Below are 20,224 nucleotides of genomic sequence, written 5' to 3'. Positions count from 1 at the left end.
AATACGAAAATAGAAAACAGCTTGGCTGTGATTGGTCCATATGACGGGGTCCGCTCGATACGCTAGATTTCAGGTCCTTCGATGCCAAGTTCAGACTCAAATCGCTCGCATGAGTTTGTGGGAGTTATTTATAGACATGGAACACACATTCCATTCAAATAAGTCTCATAAGTATACAGTACATACGTTATGTTTTACAACAATACTTAACTATATTTGTGCTCGCAATCCTGCAAACCATTTCATTTATTGTAGAAGAAAATGGCTCTTAAACTCCTGTTCATATACATTTACAATGGATCTTTTTTTTTGTGTCAATATTGGACGTTCTTTTCCACATGACTGACGTTAGATGGATTGGTTGTGAATTTAACACCCAATACAGGGGGAAAAAAACCAAAATATAAATAAATAAATAAGTTGCTACATCAAAACCAAAATTCTGCCGAGGGTTATGTACACCGAGGGGACACTTTTCACTCGAGCAATGAAGTATGATGAATAAAAATAAAATAAGAAGAGCATGTTTTAAAAGAGAATCACACACCATTGGATTGCAAGGCTTTAATAACAAAAAGAAAGCCATACAAAAGTATATGTACACGGTTACTTACTGAACCTTCTTGCAGTTTATGGAAGGTATCTTAATAGGGTTCATCTTGTGAGTTTACATACAATAAAGTCCATAAGGACAATGACTGGAGCTGAAATAAACGTGGGCTGCCAGCGAAGAAACTTTAAACTGCAGATGTCCACATCAGGACAAACACACTGGTTGTGATATAATTTAATATACATTTGTTTTAACTTAGGGGCTATAACACAGAATATTTAGTTTATCTGAAAAAATAAAACATTTGTGGGACATAAATAAATTGACTTTTTTTCTTCTTCCTGAATACCAGTGCAAGAAAGCATTCAGATCAAGGAGAGAAAATCCCAGATGAGTGAATTGAAATAGTTAATATCACACTTAGTGAGATATTCCAACCGATTACAGACATGTCCAACCACAACATTTAGGGTCTACTAAATATGATAATCAGTGTATTTCAATATCAATGTCAACAATGGGGAAGAATAACATTTAAAAAAGACAATCATGATGGTCCAGTAATGTCATCAGCGGGCAGGTTGCCATCTCGACAGGGATGAGGGTGAATTCCTTGGGTTCCAGTCACCACCTCCCTTTCGTGATGGTTCAAAGGTCATTAGGTGGAAGAGTGATTTGTGTGACTGTGCAATGAATTGACTCCCACTACCTGGCATGCGCACATCTAAAACACCTATCACCACTGCCATGCAAGGCTTGGCAAGCGTCTTAACATTAGCATGTATGGTCATTGGTAGAATTACTATGCCAGTGTAAGGTGGACACTCGAGATGGGCATTTTACCAAATGTTTTTGATCAACTATATTCAATTGTGATATTTTTTATTTTTTTTATATTTTATTTTGGTTGGTTGAAACTTCTGAATGTTCTGACCTGCTGTTTCCATGCCAGCGTTATATTAAGTGGAATAATGCTGTGCGGGTTGCAGCCATGCAATGCGCTCGTTTGTCGCAATTGCACATGACTGACCACATTCCTCAAGATCAATTCATGGATTACTATGCCCATCACTAGCGGACACAGCTGTTGGACTGAGATCAGTCCCGCAACAATGAGTATGTGCCGATGAGTTGACCATGCAAGAGTAATAACAGTGAAGCAAGCAAAAACCTGTTGGTGGAGGTTAAACCTGAGGTATGTTAGTATGAAAAGTAGATTGTGAGGTTCTGTCGTGAAACATTGTTTGCGATTGCATCTTCTAATAAAAGTTAAGGTTACTGGATGAGTGCATGTTTATTGTTCACAAGATGTGGAAGGTGTTTTTTTTATTTTATTTTATTTTTATTATTTTTTAAAGTTTTTATACAGAGCACTAGTTCAGAGAAGATGTTTAATATTGAAGTCTAGTTATTTTATGAATAATACAAAATGTATTGGATTATCTGTATTATTGGATCCATTGTTCAAATATATTAATGGCTGCTTCAAAAAATAAAAATCAACTGTCCCGATACTTGCACTTGCACTGCATTTCATTTTAAAATATGCTGTGGAAATTTAGATGTATTGTAAGTGCAAATTGGTCATAACTCCAGAATAGCTCCACTCTTGTCCTCTCACTTTACATCCCTGCCTTATTTCTGACCAAAATCCTTGTGCAAGTTTTTTTTCCTTCTTATGTCTGCCTGTCTCCTCCAGTCATCTGCCTCACTTGTCTGAGTTTTTACGCGGTCGACGGAAGCTGGACATGTTCTCATTCAGTGCGTAGATGCGTCTGGAGAACTCTTCGAAGCCAGCGACGTCCAGCTCCCCCAGCACCTGTTCGTCACATTCCACAGCTACCGCTTGGTCTACGGGGATGCAGCGGTAGTCTTCCAACCTGGTCTCCTCCGCAAGCTCTAAGCCCACCCGTAGTCCCATTCCCAGGCCGAGGTTGGTGGCCTCGGTCCCCATGATCTCTTCTGCTTGCTCCACTGAGCAGCACTGACTGGGACCAGGAATCAGACCTGTTACCTGTCCCGGTACCAAAGTGCCGTTCATGACGCCCGAGTGCTCACTTGCGGCCACTGGATCCTCACCGGTGTCCCTCAGCGTGGAAGAGCTAGCTATACTACAGGGTGTTTGCTCTTCAGTCTGATCTTTGCTGACTTCCACCTCTTTGTCAGTGCTGCTGCGTGTCTCTACCTCGGCGGCGTCTTCTCGACACTCCATCTCTTCTCCATCCGCCTTCACCTCAGTGGGGTCTGTGAGGTCAAGTGAGGCCATGGTGGCGTCCAGGGAGGAAGACAAGAGTTTAGATGGAGATGATTGCATCGTTTGGGCTATCGTGGTTGGCTCCTCCCCCACAGCTGTGCCATAACTGGGCGGAGGATTTGTCTTGTACTTGTCAGCCTCAGAGCTCGCTCTCTTCCTCAGGCCCTGGTCTGGGGAGCTGGTGTGCTGTGGGTAGGTGACTTCCGAGGCAGTAGGCACCCCAAGGTGAGACTTGACGGGCACTGGGATGGAGCTAGAAACATGGTGTCGGTCACTGTGGAGGAAATACACATCAGCAATCATAAGCAATCGTGAACACATTTCTTCTACTTCATCAAAAGTTAAGATGCCCAAATAAAGAGGGAAAAATCTGATTGGTTTCTGATCCAGGTGAACGACAGCCGCAGCTCTCAGAAAATGACTTGACTTTCCAACATTTGAGTAGCCTGTGAGCCTACACTTTCGCTGTCATCCACAAGTGCAGAGGAGGCGCTCCCCCAAGTATGCCAGACATTTTCCGCTGTAACAGATAACAGACCCGCAATCTGAAACAGCCCACCTCGCCAGAGTAGTGAAGCCATAAATTAACTTAAATGGGGTCCTCCCTTTTCTGATAGGCATGACCATTTATTATACACCAGACTCTTTAATCGGATCATTCTGCTAGCTCTTAAGTGGGTTCAAAGGTGAAAAAGATTCTCTTTGTGATCTCAGAAGATTCATGTTCGCTACTGAATCGCGTCACTCTTTTCAGTTGGCATGTCCATTAGGAATTGCCAATTTTTTTTTCCTCTAAAAAAAAAAAAAAAAAAAAAAGAATACATGAGCACATGTTGAATGATGCATTCAATGTGTACTTGTCTGAGGGATGGTTTCACCATCAAATGGCTGGCAGCGTATTTAAAAAGGGCCCCTGACATTGACCTTTGCAGAAACTCTGCTGAAGAGACTGTGACATGCGGGACAATTGTGAAGAAGCATAGAAATGCCTGTCCACTTTTATGAGTAACTTGTCAAACATCAAAGTATCCATGATACAGTATCATGGAGAGCAAAGGAGTCAGAAGGCTTACGGTCATAACTTAAAATAGCTAAAAATGTTTGTGTGGACATTCCTCAGCAACCCAATTTAAACGCCTTAAAGGTTGTATAATAATAAATATCCTTTAAATGTCACAAACAATTTAGAAAATTGAACAGTCACATTGCCTGATGTTCGCGAACTACGTTACTTCAGGCCATTCCAGTATGGCCCAACAGAAATGTTTCTTCTGTCCTGTCAAGCAATATTTAGCGCTCTACTGGTCTTGTTTTGGTAACTTTTCTATTTCCCATTTTCATTGATTCCCTTGCTGTCAGATCTTTTTGATTGTCTCACCATAGAGGTGCAACAGTTAAACGACTAATCAATAACAAATCGATGATCAAAATAATTGACAACTATTTTGATACTTGATTCAGTGTTTAGAGACCTTGTTTAACTTACAAATGTCCAAATCCTTGGACTTTCAGCCTCTCAAAAGTAAATATTCTCAGATTTCTGTAGTCCTCCATGAAAGCAGACTGATTATCTTTGTGTTTAATCAAAATAAGACAATAATAACCCCTAAATTCATTTGAAACAGTGCTGTCTGTATCGAGATGTGCTGTGTGCTATTTCTACCCGTAGGTGTGAGTAAAGCCTAAGGCATGGAGTTCAATGCATGGACGACGTTATGTTGGAAAAGAACCGGAAAGACGACTTGGTCACGTCGGTGTGATGTGTCCTTTCCTATGTTCGAAACGAACCACCTTTTTTTCCCTCTTTCTGATCGTATGATGCATTCCGCAAAGGTTAAGGAAAGGTGGTATAAAGGTTAAAATACTGTTGCCGGTTAGAAGATTTGACTTCCCGGAGAATCCCTATGTCACGTGATAAAAAACGAAGGCGCTGATTGGCCGAAGACGAGATCTGTGTATCGCCGATCGATTGCTATTCCTTCAGTTCCCGGATGTCTGTCACAGCTAATTTGAAACTGAATTTGTCTAACTGAATCGGAAATGATCAAACTGAATGTGAAAACATAATTAGAATTTTCATTGCGGATGAAAAATCATCACGTTCACTTTCAAGTTTATTGGACCAGTTACTACAAATTCAAATTATGTTTTTCAAATTCAGTTCGGAAATTAAAATTCAATTCCTCCTGGCACATATTTCAGCCCATAATTATGGAATGGTTTTTTTTCTGAAATTAACTTTGAAGGTTCCAGTGTATATGCAAAAAAAAATAAAAAAAATAAAAAATACATTGTGGCAACAAGTAAATTGTCATGACCTGAACACTTAAAGGTACATTAACTGACAAACATTAAAAGTCACAAAAGAAAATCTCCACCAAGGACAAACATTCCCCTGATTAGCACCAAACTCAACATCTGCCATTGATAGTGACCTTCACCCTATGTTGGACTTTTGCCATTGGGATTCATTCATTAAAACCGGTTCTTCAATGTGAAATCATGGAAAATATTCTAACAAAATATGTAGTGGTTAATACAAGACTAGAAAAAAATGGATCAGCAAATGAATAAGTATCATTTTGGCCCATGCTCCTAGAGCTTTGCTAACTAAGAGCAGCAATGGAAACAACTTTCTCTGCAGAAGGGGGGGAAAAAAATAATCTTTCCAGTTAAAATAACAGCAGTTGAAGGGCATCCTAGAGTCTTACCTGGCTTTCCAAATCATTGTCATGCACTGTTTTTTTTTAACCAAGTCCATATACTTCAAATTCAGTGGAAAAGAATGAAGATATCTGTCACAAAATGTCAGATGCTGTTGAGGGAAATGAAAAATGTACTTCAGATTGCATCAGATCTGGAAATGCAAAGTTTATGTTTTAACTACTTGCCATAGCAAGGTGGAAATACCCCTATAAATTAGTGTTGTGAAAGTCCCCATCTTTAGAGTCATTCATTCTCTATTTGTATTGACTACTTGCTGCAATTACTTAATCATTTAACAACAGAAGTGACTATATTAGTGACAAAATTATTCTGAATAAATTACATAGCACAATACATGTGTAATATGATGGTCAATTTACTCTCAATTCAGTCCTGGCAGACCCAAACTGCCTTGTTCAATTTCCTTGACAAGAACTTCATTGCACAGTGTCAGCGCAACCATGATTTGTCTGCCAAAATCATCAAGCAAAAAAAATACTGACATCCTGAACCAGAAACAGTCAAGATATTTTGCTCAGTCCTCCCCTTTTTCACTAACGGTGTCAAACCTGGCCTATTGCAGGCACACTCACATATTTTTAAAAACAGACCTTTCCACCACCCAATCCTTGTTAAGGACTTATGGTTTTGGGCCAAAGCAAGTAAAGGGAGATAAGAAGTGCTTGTTTGATGTTTAAGGAAATCCCTCAGAAACTTTGAGAGCAAACATGAATAAAAATGTGATATGAGCACAGTGGAACGCTTGTGGTTCCTATTTTCTTCAAAAGGGTAAGACAGAAAATGAAGTCAGTACAAAGGAGACTAACAAGCCGTCAATGTCATACCCAGTAAGCCGCCCAAAAATCCCATTTTTTTCAAAGAATTGTTATTTATTTATTTATTTATTTGAGAAAAGTGTAATGCAAAATGTTGCTTGCAGGGACAAGTCCTCCCATGGAAATTGCTGCAAAGCTTTTTATTATTAATTACAATTATATTCTCAGTCATTTATGTTTTAGATTGTGAGTTTGAATCTCACCTCAGGCCTTCCTGTGTAGAGTTTGCATATTCTCCTGTGCTTGCGTGGGGTTTCTCCAGATATTCTGGCTTCCTCCCACATTACAAAAATATACAAGTTAGGTTTCAATGAAGACCATGCGATTAATTGGAGCTCAGTCCAGGGTGAATTCTGCCTATCGCCCAGTGGCAGCTGGGATAGGCTCCAGTTCACTTGTGACCCTAATGACGGCAAGCGGAATAAAGAATTTCAAGGAGGAGCTTTTGATATAATTCTACCTTCTCTGAGTTTGGAATCAAGTTATGAAAATCATACATTTTGTCTGTAATATATTTGGAGCAAATTTCATACTAGTCTCTTGTGCAAACAACCACAAAAATGCAAAGGGCAGACCAATCAGAGTCACTATTATATTTGAATATGAACGACATCTTATAATGTGATTCAATAACATTATTCTTTTTTTCACTTCTATTATCACTCAACATAATAAGTGCGAAATTTAAGGACAAATTCTGAGTAATTTTTTTTTAGCGTATATTTCTTCCATTTTTTATATCCTGTATGTTTGTACAGTATGTACAGTATAATGTCCATGTAGCAGATATGCTTCCCGCAAACTGAGGTGACACAGTGACTCCCCATGGCTTGATAAACGGCATTCTTCGTAGCCGCCCTGCTGTGAGACTCCCCCGATAAGACGCCTAGTGGACCCTAAAGTAATTAGCAGGTCTTCTCGAAATCTTGGTTTACAGTCATCAAAGAGTCCTTTTCTTCGTTTGAACTGGCAGCAGCCCAGGAGGGGACCGATCGACGATGGAACGCAAATACAGCAACAACCAATGAAGTTAATATTGAAACGTGAATGTAAGGCGCCACCCACTGGCGTTTGAGAGAACTGCAACCCGTGAACTCTCATTTGATGTTTAACCAAGGATAAATGTCTGTTTTGATATTTCACGAACTCTGCAGAAATATTCCAAATGTATGCCTTGATGTCCGTGTCAGTGTGTCTACTTTACAAGCGCAATTAAGAGAGTTCTGAGAAGTGTTTGTCTTGATGTGACTCCAAGCTGCATGAAATGTGATTTGCATCATTAGCAGTTGATTTGCCAAAACAAAAGTACAAACAGACATTCTATGTGCTTGACCTGTGAGTAAAGAGAGTACCAAGTTGAGGTTATTTTACATTAATATATTATTTTAAAGCCATAATATCAAATTTTGTAGACTAGACTCAAGCTGATGGGTGTGGTGTTGTCTGGTCCACGGTCGTCTTCGACACGCCCCCGGGGTATTTAACTCTTAACTCCCGCCTTCTCTCGCTCTAGTGTTTTTTTCTCTCGCTCTCGTGTTTTTTTTTCTCACCATTGGCTTCTTAGCTCTTGTCTTGGTGGCAGCTCGCCAGCCACGGGCTGGCCTCGGCCACCCCTCTCCCCTGCCCTTTCTTTGTTCGGGCACACGGCTCGTCACTTTCCCTAAATTTTATACATATAAAAAGTGACGTGGTTTCCCTTTACCCGATAAAATAGTTGATTTTAACGATTAAACTTAAAATGACGCTAAACAGTCAGGTCAAACCAACATTAAAACGTGACAGAAATAATGGGTGCTAACTTACTGTAATTAAATTACTGCACCCACAGCGAAACTTTACAGCATGATTCAACAGAACGGCGGCATGTTTACGTACAACCATTAGCGATAGCACTAGCTTGCTAGGCTACATAACGTTTTGTTGCCTGCTTGCGAGCCGTTTTTTTTTTTTCCCCCAATAACTTTATTGGCCGTCAGATTTCCAACACCACGTCAAAAGACGCAAGACAAAGCTAAAAATAAACTAGCTTTAGGATTCAAATATACTGTGCACGATGACGACACGGAGTAAATGTCTTTTGCGGAGGCGATCAATGACGTCATTGATCGGATCGGCAAATTATGACATTAAAGCCGATCAGCATAACATGCTAAATATCGGCCCATACCGATCAGCCCGATAAAATTGGTGTAAAGTCTACTTATTTGTACATAAAGTACATTCATAAAAGAAATGCCATTTTAACATTTGATTTATTATTGGTAGCACATCATTTTTTGTCCTATATATAGTACCTGCATAGTATTAATAGTTGTATTAGTATTCCTATCCGCTACTCCTCTCCTTCGTCAGGAAGCATTTCCATGCTAATATTGCCAAGTACTTGCTGATTTGCAGTATTTGTTCAATAGCTTTAAATATATAGAGAGGTTGGTCCAAAACATGTAACATATGAAATATGCAGTTGTGCTTTGTTGCTATACAGAACTGAATAAAATTGGAAATCCATGATGGTAGAAGTATATTGAGTTCAATGAGTTAACTCATTTATCTTTGGTGGCCTGTAAAAACTGGCCAAAGGCAATACTGTGATTGATGCCACAGTAAGAAGACTTGCCTTAATAGAAACAAAAGATTTGACGTACAGTATTGATGATATTCATTGTAGCTTGAGTGTGAAGTTGTGAACCTCCTTAGGGGCCTAGCGTGAATCGGAACAGATGTAGAGCATCCTTGAACTTTTGGGTTGAACTTATTTTACATTGAGCTCATGTGTAACAGTTTGTTCCTGGGTCTGTCTGCCTCCTTAATTGTTCAATAATTTCCTATAATTTGCGAATCCGTTGAGACGTGTTCCGAGTCATTTTTACGATTGCCTATGCAATAAATCAGGGTCACCAACATGGTGTCCGCAGGAACCAGGTAACCAGTGCCGTACGTAGAAAGCTAGTCATGTGGGGGTTTGACTCCCCTCTCCCCCACTGTCTCCTTATGTAATTTAGGCCACTCTGTCCTGCTTTTGAAATCAGTTACAATTATCTGACAGCTAAAGTTAGCCTACTTATATTTATCACCAAAGAGTTAGAATATGAATGTTCATCTTCAACTAAATAATTTGAATTTGAGAAACCGCTGTATAAAGTCATCCTTAAGATCCTTCTTGAGGATGATCAAATAACAACTGAATCAACATTGATCAACATTTAATATAGTTTACCATTTCAAACGCTGATAGGCTGGGTTCACACTGCAGGCCATGATGCCCAAGTCATATTTTTGTATTCAATGCGATCTTTTTACTGTATGTAGTCATTCACATTACAAAAACAAATGCGACCTCTACTGTAGGCGGAATGTGTCCGTGATGTCAAACGCATGTGCACAACTGCGAGGCGACGTGTTTATAGAAGGAAATCTATAATCTATTGAGGAGATCTCGTCATGATGCATTTGTGGCAATTTCAAGGATGTTATGCAACCGGAGTCAACATTTTCTTCTATTTATCAGTTCTAAAGAGTCTTATTTACACCACTGAGTGTTTTCTGATGCTTTGTCCGCCGTTTGCTTTCGTCACATCTGTTTTGCTGAACAATTGTGACGTTTGTGGCCTTTTGATGACATATAGATCGGATGAGCGCTCCGTGAGCATCCGTATTGCACTCGCGTCAAATACATATCCGATTTATATCCACATATGAACGAGGCCTGGGTCGCATATGGAAAAAAAAAAAAATAAATAAATAAAAAATTCGGAATTGTACTGTTCACATTGACATGGAAAACAAAAAAAAACCAAACAAATCTGATACATCTCACACTGGGCAAAACAATCAACAATGAACATAGCCTAATGCATCACATCTTGGTGATGAAAAGTGTCACTCCCCACTTTATCTCTATATTCGGCTTTCACTGACAGCAGTGCTACTGACAAGAGCATCATTATACAGTATCACATTTTTACAAGGCATGAGGTTAAATCAATTAGTCAATATTCTACTGTGATTGAAGGTTTTTCTTTTTATATTCAATCGTAAAATAAAATTTTGTTCTTCATCAATCAATTCATCATAACATTTAGGACTGGCCTAGAGGAAAGAGAACTATGTATGTAAATAATGTATTTTCTTGTGTTTAGTGCCTAATTTTGAAGATAAACTTCCTTCCGAAAAATTGCATGCTAAATTGCAATAGCAATATTTGTTTAAAAAAACAAACACAAAAAGACCCCCTGTAATTAAGATTTGTTTGATAAAGCCCTACTACTGATTGATGACTAGGCAGTTTTAAGTGGGCCCACAACGTCAAAGCTTATTACGAGGACTGGCTAAATGTGGCTAAAGGTTTAGCCACATAAACATACGTGATGTTGTGACTCACATACAAACGTGTGGCTGGGAGATTTTTATTTTATTTTAGCCACATTGGATAAGAGGTTTCATGACCCAGTGCCACCCCTGCCTGTTCTAAATATAACTCACCAGTTAAGGTACATTGTGATTTCCCAAGAATGTTGTAAAGTGATCATTTGAAAATGCAAATGCTGAGATTTATATAAAGTGTTGCATATTGATGTGTTTCCCACCTTGTTAAATCAGTTGATAATTATTGTGAGAAATCATGAATATGATCAGTCTCCACATAGATGAATGTCATTATTAAAGGGAAACCAGAGTGTAATGGCAAATACTTCTTTAAAATACAACCACTGACCTCTACTACAGTGTTACACATTTATAAATTATTCTTTTAAATTATAACAATAGTTTTTGTTTGTGGCCGCCTGCTTTTGTGTGAGCAAAGCATTCTGGGATTGATGACCTGTAATGGTTGCTGTTTGCCGCCATATATTGCTGCCCTCTCTTATAGTAGTTAAATATTTAAACTCGTATTTTAAATTTTTTAAATTTATTATTATTATTTTTTTGTCCTGTTCAGCTGTTAGGTCAAGCAGAATGGAAGATCTGTATCCCTTTCTTGCCGGAACAGTATAGTCTATATAGGTCTATATCGTATATAGAGTATCATACTTCCGCTGTGGTATTATAATTGAGGTTTATTGAGAATCAGACTTGATCAGTCGAACAGAACAAAGTTTCCAGAAGGAAGAGAGAAACAAAGACAAAAGACAAAACACTAATTGTAAACAGGATGAGAGAAGTAAATCATTACATCATCTACAACAATGAAACATTAAATATGAGTGTTGCATGGGGCTGTAGTGCTACACTCTGTGAGGGAAGGACAGGACAAGACAGAACAGGACAAGGACAGGAGAAGAAGCATGCAGGACCAGGGTCGTGAACCCGACTCTACAACTGAAGTGTGTATGTGAATTATAAAAGTCTACAGGACGAGAGTATGAGTGAGGGGATACACACGCGATTTGCATATTCAAGTTATTTGTCGCAGTAAGTGCATGACGCCACACCCAGTGAAAGAGTCCTAGGGGTGTGTGTCTGCGGACACATGCAAGTGTATTGATACCATTTTACATGCACAAAGACTGACAGAAGCGTCCTGTAATAGCTGTGGCCGCACCGCGGCGACTGAGGACCCCACCCGATCAATCGAGGGGCGGGATCAGGCCCAGGGGTCCACCCGAGAGCAGCCCGGCGGACGGGACACGTCCCACACCGAGGGACCCAGGGAGGTTCGCCGGCCCCACTGAGGCGCCCTGACAACTGGCCACCCGGTGGGGGCCGCAGGGACCCAATGTCACCCCCCCACCCCACCTCACCCACCGGGTGGCTCGAACTGATAAGGCTGAACAGCGCTCATCGCTGCTGCTGGAGCCACTGCTAATAACTGGCCATATCCCCTTTTGACGTCACTACCCAGCGACACAAACAATAATGGTGACCAATGTTGAAATTAAGTTTCGTAAAAATATATAAACCTGGAAATGATTTTCGAAAGTTGAATCTTATTGTTATGTTACTTGCATCGAAAGAGATCATATAAACCAAACATCCTTACAATCGGAGTTCTTTTTAACAATAACATAATTAAAAGGTAAATTGAGCAATTTTTTTTTTATTTCAGAAATGTGTATCAAACTGGTAGTCCTTCACATTAATCAGTACCCAATAAATAGCTATCAGTTCGCAAAGAGTTGGTGACCCCTAAATCGTACCACAATAAGTGTAACTGCACATGAGACATTTAAAATGTCATTTAAGAAATTACTAGTGTGGTGCCTTTTCTCATTTCTCCATCCACTCATCCCAGGGCTTGCATGTACAATCAGGAGGACTCCTGGCACAAAATGTGTCTCAGCAGAAAAAGTTCAAGATGGCAGCAGGGATTCTAAATTTCCAAGGCAGATTTGAAGGATTTGCCGGTCATATCCTTTATCACCTCTTTGGATGCAAAAAGTGTGGAGAAAAAAGGCGCTCAAGAATGTCAAGTTAATGGATTTGAAAAGCTATACTAATACACAACTATGTAGACTTTAGACATTTATTTGGGAGAAGTTATTGGGGTCAGTTTTTTACCTAATATAAGCATCTAATATTCTCTACTATTTATACTATGACTTGTTGAACTTCAGTAAGCTATAGTGGCAATTTTCTTGGCAACCAGATTTGATGAGTAAGGCTGGTGGTGTGTGGTGAGTTTGTGGCTGGAAAAACTGCATCCAATTTGGGTATATTATAGTTCATTAGTGAGGTGTAAAGTTCTTGGCAAACAGTATTTTTACCCGAGTAAGCGGTTCAGAATATGGATGGCTGCTTGGATGAAATATTTTCTAAATGGCTTCAGATTGTATTTTCATCAGGAGGCAGTAGTAGGTCATCTATAAGGCCTGGGATCTTTGGTTTGAGAGTTTAGATTCTAGTCTGCAAGGCACTGAACCCCACCCCAAGTTAGGAGGTTTATCTTCTTCATCTTTTGCTTGCACTTTTCAATATCTAAGGCCAGAGTGAAAGCAGAGCAGTGTGAAAGCTCTTAATGGCCAACACGTGTTTATTGCACCAGGAGGAGAATGTCTCAAATGAGCAGATGACATGGGAATTAGTATTGAGTGGCTTTTGGTCCTGTTCTTGTTGTCTCACACACGCATGCATGCAATGGCACACACGCACAAAGCGGGATGCATGCTTTGATCTCATCTTTCTTTGGCCCCTTCCACTTCCCATTAGGAAGTAATCAGAGGAAGGCACATATGAGAGCACCACATTTTCATGGCTTCTCTTCTTTCAAAACAAAAGATTATTCAATTAATGTGTGTAATAAACATTTGCTGTCCCTGGGAGAGAAGCGGAGATGAAAGACAGCTTTGTGCTCAATAGGGCAGCGGCGTTGCCTAAAACAAGGTTTCATTGAAGCGTTGACGCCAGGCCAAGAATTAAAGATGGCAGTGGTGGGGTATCATGACTTCTCATTTGGCCTTAAAATAGAATATAGAAACTGCATACATGCAGTCAAAGACCACTGAGTCATAAAAGTATCAAAATGAGGAGCTCAAGGATGTTAAATAAATGTAACTATTTGTTATACTCTAGGGACAGAGAACACATTCGACTGATACAGTCTCGAACTTACTGTAATTTATAGGAAATTTTGGAGTAAACATGAACATGGACGTGCTCTACTTATTCACACCAGGAAAGTCCTTTGTTCCGCTTGCGCTTGTTTGGTCCAGGCCAAAAGCAGAATTGATTTTTGTTTAGTGCGGTTTGCATTCACATTGTACATTTTGCAAGCAAAGCTACTCGTGTGACAATCCTTGCTCCTACTGGACAGAAATGAGGGCTGGACAAAGCACAGACCCGGAAATGTGCACTGCATTTCTGTTTCGCAAATTTGCGCTCTTATTAAAGCTGCAAAATAATTTGGAACGTCGAGAGTGTAGTATTAGGTCCTATACCAGGGAAGGAAGAGCAGCTCATTCAACAAGAGTTTCGCAATGTTAGATTTCTAATTTTAGAACACCATCGGCAAATGAAGGAGCATATTATCGCCCTGATCCACAACATGCATGGATAGCGTTGCTAAGCAGAAGACGGCAGCTCAGGTATGACGTACAACATTCACTATCGTTATGGGATATTGACTTGTTGGGTCGGATCAAGGCCGGTTTGTATTCCTACCACAAGCGAACCGCACCAAGTTTGTTTGGAAGCGGACCGAGACCACCTCAAAAAGTAGGTCTCTGAGCGGTTGTTTGGTGCGCACCATAATTCACTTGTGTGTATTCATACCAGCACAAAAGGTCCGGACCAAGGGGAAAACAAACCAAATTTGGCAGGTGTGAATACACCCTATCTTATAGATAAAATATTTCTTGCTGGCAGCTTTTTTCTAGTTCTTACCATCGGACAAGCAAGCCATGTTCCAGAAAGTTCTTCAGGTTGGGAAGTGTTTGCTGCAGGTCTGGGGTGGTCAAGCCATGTTGATATCTCAGCTGCAAAATGGGGGGAGAAAGCACATTGTAATTTTAACCTCGACCAACCCACCACTGTGTCACGACATGAACTCCCACCCACAGGAGGATTTTGCACATTCCTTCACCTTGACACAGTTCTATTCTCTACATCATATATGCCAAACTCAGGCCCGGGGGCCAAATGTGGCCCATAATGTAATTATATTTGGCCCGCAAGACCATACCAAACGTGTATTAGAGCTGGCCCGCCAGTATATAGCACATGCGCCACTAATATTAAAAATACCAGAATGCTTTGCTAGTGTGTTGGCCCAACAGTCTAGACCGGTGGGCACCCCTTCCCTTGTTGCAGTTGTTAGCGACTATGCTACCAATCTCCTTGAGCAAATTTACACTTCCTCTTCCCAAAAATGGCCAAATGAAAGATGGAAAACGGTTAACTTCCAAGACAGGTGGGAGGCAGATTGTCTGTTCACTAAAGTAAAAGACCTGTTTGTAGAGTGCGGAGCAATGTGGCTGTAACATAATTGAATTTTTTCTTCTTCTTATTATTTTTTTTTAAATACTCTATCGGTGGGGAGAATACTTCGAAGACCTCAATTCCACCGATGATGGAGAGACAGAAGAATTCATGTTATCTATTTAAATACAAAACAACAAATACCACTAATGTCGTTTATCGCAAATTTGATTTCTCGTTTATAATATTAAAGTTTATTTATTCCAGATTAAGGGGGTAAGCAAAATTTAAGTTTGTTGTCATATGATAAACTTTAACACTACATTTCTGCAGAGAAGGGAAACATGCACATCGCAGTGATTTTTCATTAAATATTGAGTTTGGCCTGCGGTGTTGTCCCAATTTTTAATTTTGGCCCACCGTGAATTTGAGTTTGACACCCCTGCTCTACATCATTACTTTTCTGGATACACAATGGACATCCTTTGCTGATAACAGCCATGTGAGGCAATGAGTAAGGTGTAGGGAGACATGGGGTAAGAAGTGGGTGGCAAGAAAAAACAAATACACTGGCTTCAAAAAAAAAAAAAAAAAAAAAAAAAGTCACCAGTGGACTGTATTTCTGGTGCCACAATCTCTGACAGTTGAGCAATGTTACAGCGAACCAACCCGTACCTTGCAAAGTTTATTTGATATATATTACTGAGCAGGATAAAAGCATCATGTCACACATTCCGAATAAATCTCAGAGGCCTTTGTGTCGCACACGCACGCATCCACATCCCACACACAAACACACGTGCACACACGTCTATTCCAGCTGGCTTCTGTTCTTTTCACTCAGGTGGCATAGCAACACCTCTTCTTTTTACATGCGTACTGACACTGACTGATCCTTTTTGATAGGCCAATTACTCATGAGCACGTAGCTTAGAAAGTCATCATAGAGATATAAATAGATGCACAAATGCTATTTTTTCTGGGTGTTGGTTTAAGGTTAGGGGGTCTTAGAAAGTATTATGAACACAATGGCACGACAAAGAATGGAATGACAAAGGGGTCATAAGAAGGTGATTTTTCCGAGTCTAATGGATTTGCATTACACAAGTGAAATGAAGTTAACCAAGGTAAAACATGAAAAATATCTACCATGTAATAAAATTGTTGTTGACACTGCTCAAATGTTTGTCAAAAAGCCACAAAATTAAAAAGTGGAGTTAATCCCTTGATTCCCGTTGAACTGAGCATAGATCTTGCAAGACAGTCTGTATGGTGACTGACCCCTCACCCCCCCCCCCTTTTTTTTTTAGTTGGAAAGCCAGAAGAAGCCAAAGAAAAAAGCAAAAGATTTATTCCTTCCTGAACTGAGGTCTGTTGAGCTGCTAACATTTTGTCAAATGTGCATTATTGTAAAGCTTTGTGCGACTTAAAAGTACACACTATGTTTCCTTAAAGGTTTCGGTCAAATTCCAACTTCTTAAAATGTTCCACTGTACTTTTGTTTTGTAAAATAAGTAAATCCAAGCTCATGCTATTCATGATGTGCAAAAAGAGGAACCTGAAATCATGAATCTTAGAGCTCATGATGCTGACAAGACACACACATCAATTCAATTAAACGAATGTCCCAAATTTATGGTAGTATGCGCATGTACATACAGTGGCTATAAAAGGTCTACAAAGCCCTGTTCAAATGGCAGATTTTTGAGATGTAAAAAAATTAGACCAAGATAAATCATTTCAAAACTTTTTCCACCTTTGTGACCTATAATCAGGAGGTACAATGCAAGTGGAAAAACCCATTTTTAAGGGGGGGGGGGGGGGGGGGAGTACAATAACATGGTTGCATGCTTTGAACAACAAGATCCCTCTTATGCTGTGGAAGCTCTCTGTGGACCATGGCTTGTGCTGTAAGATCTGTAAGAAAAATGTCAGGAAGAGCACTCTCGAACATCTGAACTTCAGTTGGGGTTAATCAGAGGGAGTTTAAATGGTGGCACTTCTGTGCTGACTCCCATTTAACATGGTTTGAATGTGATTGGTTAATTCTAAACACAGCCACCTCCCCAGTGATGTGCAACCACATTATCTCAGTTGTTTATTTTTCACTTTACATCTCTAAAAGACTGTTTTCAATTCAGCTGTAAAGGTTAAAGGTCAAAGTAATGGTGGAAAAAAGTTTCAAAGTGATTTATCTTGATCGCATTTTTTGATGATAAAAACCTGGCTTTTGAAAAGGAGTGTGTGGACTTTATATCCACTGTAAGTGTTCATCTGTGCGTATCAATACTGCGGTATGCAACCGTCTACGTCTGTTACATGAGGCACAAAAACTGCAGCCATGACAGTGTCAGACTTCGTCAAAGCAGCTCAGATAGTGAGACTTCGACAAGAGGGTTGTTTCAAAGCACAGGAATGATCTAAAATGTACCTGAACGACACAGACACCATTCATAGCTCAGAGTAACCCTCGAGGCCTGACCAGATGACAGACGTTTTGCCCACATGGACAACTTTAACAGAATTAGGATTAAGCCACAGGACCAAGTTTAGGATCACCAGTTTAGAAACACAAGCCTAAGATGTTCTTTTTGAACTCGTATATTTTGATCTGAGCATGAAATAGAAAGTATGGCAAATGAAAGAAAATTAATTTGTTTTTTTGAATTGACTACCACAAGAACAACACATGGATATAAAAAAAATAATCTTCACATTCAGATCGTGGCTTCAAAGGTTAAAAGTTGTGCTATGTGCTGCAGAATTTATAGTTAGTTTCCAGAGAAGATGCATCTATACACATACAGTACATATACTAGGGCTGCACGATTACGGCCAAAATGATAATCACAATAACCTTGATCAATATTGTAATAATGATAATCACAACCATTCATCATATTAGGGAAAATATCAGTATTTTTATTGCACTACTTTTCAACAGACAATATGCAAATACTTTTCAGTCCAAAATGAATTTGAACATGTGTGTGCATGTGCATGTTGCAACACCGGGGCAAATTTTCATGTGCCCCTCTCATAGTGCAAAAAAGCAAGTATTGCAAGAACTACCATATGTAACTCCTGAATATTCCCTAAGTTTCTTAACAGTACATGCATGCATTCAAAGCAACAAATATAAAATGTTAGTATGAATTGAATTTACTGTTTTTTTTACCCAAATATGTGCTGGGACCAAAAACATGTGTCAGCAGTGTCACCAGTCATTGGGCAACTGCTTCACATTATCTAAACATTTAATAGAATTAATGGCTTGTAACAGGGCTGTCGTCGTGTTGATCTAACAATTGGACAGTGTGTGTAACATGTCTTCTGAGAAGTCAGAAGAACTACGTGTTAAAGTGTAGAGCGGAATATATCCCACAAAATGCTCAGAATAATTCCACTTGAGACCATCAGTCATTTTCAGTTTCCGTCTCATTCATTCTGATGATGAATGCTGCTGGAGTCCTTTTCATACACGTCCATATGTGCAGATGAGTGTGCTTTTAAACTGCCTGCAGGATTCTTTGTAATGGGGCTAACCAGATCGTGGTGAGAAATTCCCATGTCCCATTGAGAGAAGATGTAAGGTGAGAGGACCTAGTTGGAGAGAGGGTGGAGTTGGGGCTCCCACTGGCTCTTTCACATGATGACATAGTGAAACAGATCCGTCCGGGTCTCCTCATGGTTGATCGCATCTTTGTGTCTCAACACCTTCCCTGTTTAGTTATTCAATGAATCCCACTCTGGGCTTTGGAGACTGCAACGTGCGGTACGCAATCAGTTGGTATGACCGTGAGCGTTTGTATGAACAACGGGCCTGTTACACTTGACTCATCCTGATTACAAAGACATGTAACAACATAAAAAACTGAGCGGTGTATATTGCACATTTCTACCAATCTGCTGACCACAAATAAACACACCTCGATTGAAAAGATCCAACAGTAAGCTGTCTGTTTACAGTACATGCCACCCACATGCCTGTTTGCCCTGAGCTCTGTACTCTAAACAAAAACAGCCTGGTTTCTGCCACATATTACTGTTTCCCTGAGTGCGTCACTATCAATCAGCCCTAGATCCGAATGTGAATGTGGGCGAGCTGAAAGGAACTTTGAGGTTAATTGCTGATGATGTTGAGAAGCAGAAGGGGCCAGTAACTCTTGCATCTTCATGAAAGATGGACAGAAGGGCAATTCTTCTATGAGGTTTTCATGTAGTATTTCACACGTCAAGAGGTTAAAACAAGGCACCAAATAAAACTTCGAATATCCTTTGCATGACTGACCTGCACTAAGTTCAAATATCCACTGATGTATGATCAGTATGCCTTTGCCCACAGGGGGGTTTAATAGTGCATAGATTTTACAAACCCCAGGGAAGACAATCAAGAGCACATTACATCCAACAGCTTGTAGCAAAGCCAGGTGTTCCTCGAGCGACTAGCCCTCTGGTCAAGGACCATGAGCTGTAAACATCTTACATATCAGTAAGTACAACGCAAGGTTGTGAAACCAAGAATTATAAGAGAGAAAATTTACAAATTCAAACAAAGGATACAGATGTGGTCACTCTAGGCAAAAATGTTGTATTAAGTAGAATGATTTATTTGACTTGATTCTTCCAGGGTGGAATGATAATAAAGTGAGGTTTAAAAACAAGAATCAAACGAGGGGAGGGGCCATAGGTCTCGGGTGCAGTGTGAGCTGGGCGGTGGCCGAAGGCAGGGACCTTGGCGATCCGATGCCCGGCTACAGAAGCTGGCTCTAGGGACGTGGAATGTCACCTCTCTGGCAGGGAAGGAGCCCGAGCTGGTGTGTGAGGTCGAGAAGTTACGACAAGATATAGTCGGGCTCGCCTCCACACACAGCATGGGCTCTGGTACCAGTCCTCTCGAGAGGGGTTGGACTCTCTTCCACTCTGGAGTTGCCCACGGTGAGAGGTGCCGAGCAGGTGTGGGTATACTTTTTGCCCCCCGGCTCGGCGCCTGTACGTTGGGGTTCACCCAAGTGGACGAGA

General features: G+C 40.2%; 1 protein-coding gene across 5 annotated transcripts in view; it reads right to left on the bottom strand.

Annotated features, from left to right (window-relative positions):
- uvrag (UV radiation resistance associated gene) overlaps positions 1 to 20,224 on the bottom strand; it is a 95,553-nt gene that overhangs the window by 12,325 nt on the left and 63,004 nt on the right. For 2 of the 5 annotated variants that reach the window (XR_009785090.1, XM_061751252.1), the window contains exon 14: positions 14,669 to 14,760. Coding sequence is in view for 4 of the 5 variants with exons in the window: in XM_061751252.1 (XP_061607236.1) it covers positions 14,669 to 14,760 (92 nt within the window). In the remaining variant the exon portion in view is untranslated. Of the gene's footprint in view, positions 1 to 549; positions 3,082 to 14,668; positions 14,761 to 20,224 lie in introns of those variants that run through there. The other 3 variants (XM_061751250.1, XM_061751251.1, XM_061751254.1) reach the window with 3 other exon arrangements.

Source organism: Phyllopteryx taeniolatus, chromosome 17 (assembly GCF_024500385.1).
Source record: "Phyllopteryx taeniolatus isolate TA_2022b chromosome 17, UOR_Ptae_1.2, whole genome shotgun sequence".
NCBI classification, from domain to species: domain Eukaryota; kingdom Metazoa; phylum Chordata; class Actinopteri; order Syngnathiformes; family Syngnathidae; genus Phyllopteryx; species Phyllopteryx taeniolatus.
This window is presented reverse-complemented; position numbering and strand designations above follow the sequence as displayed.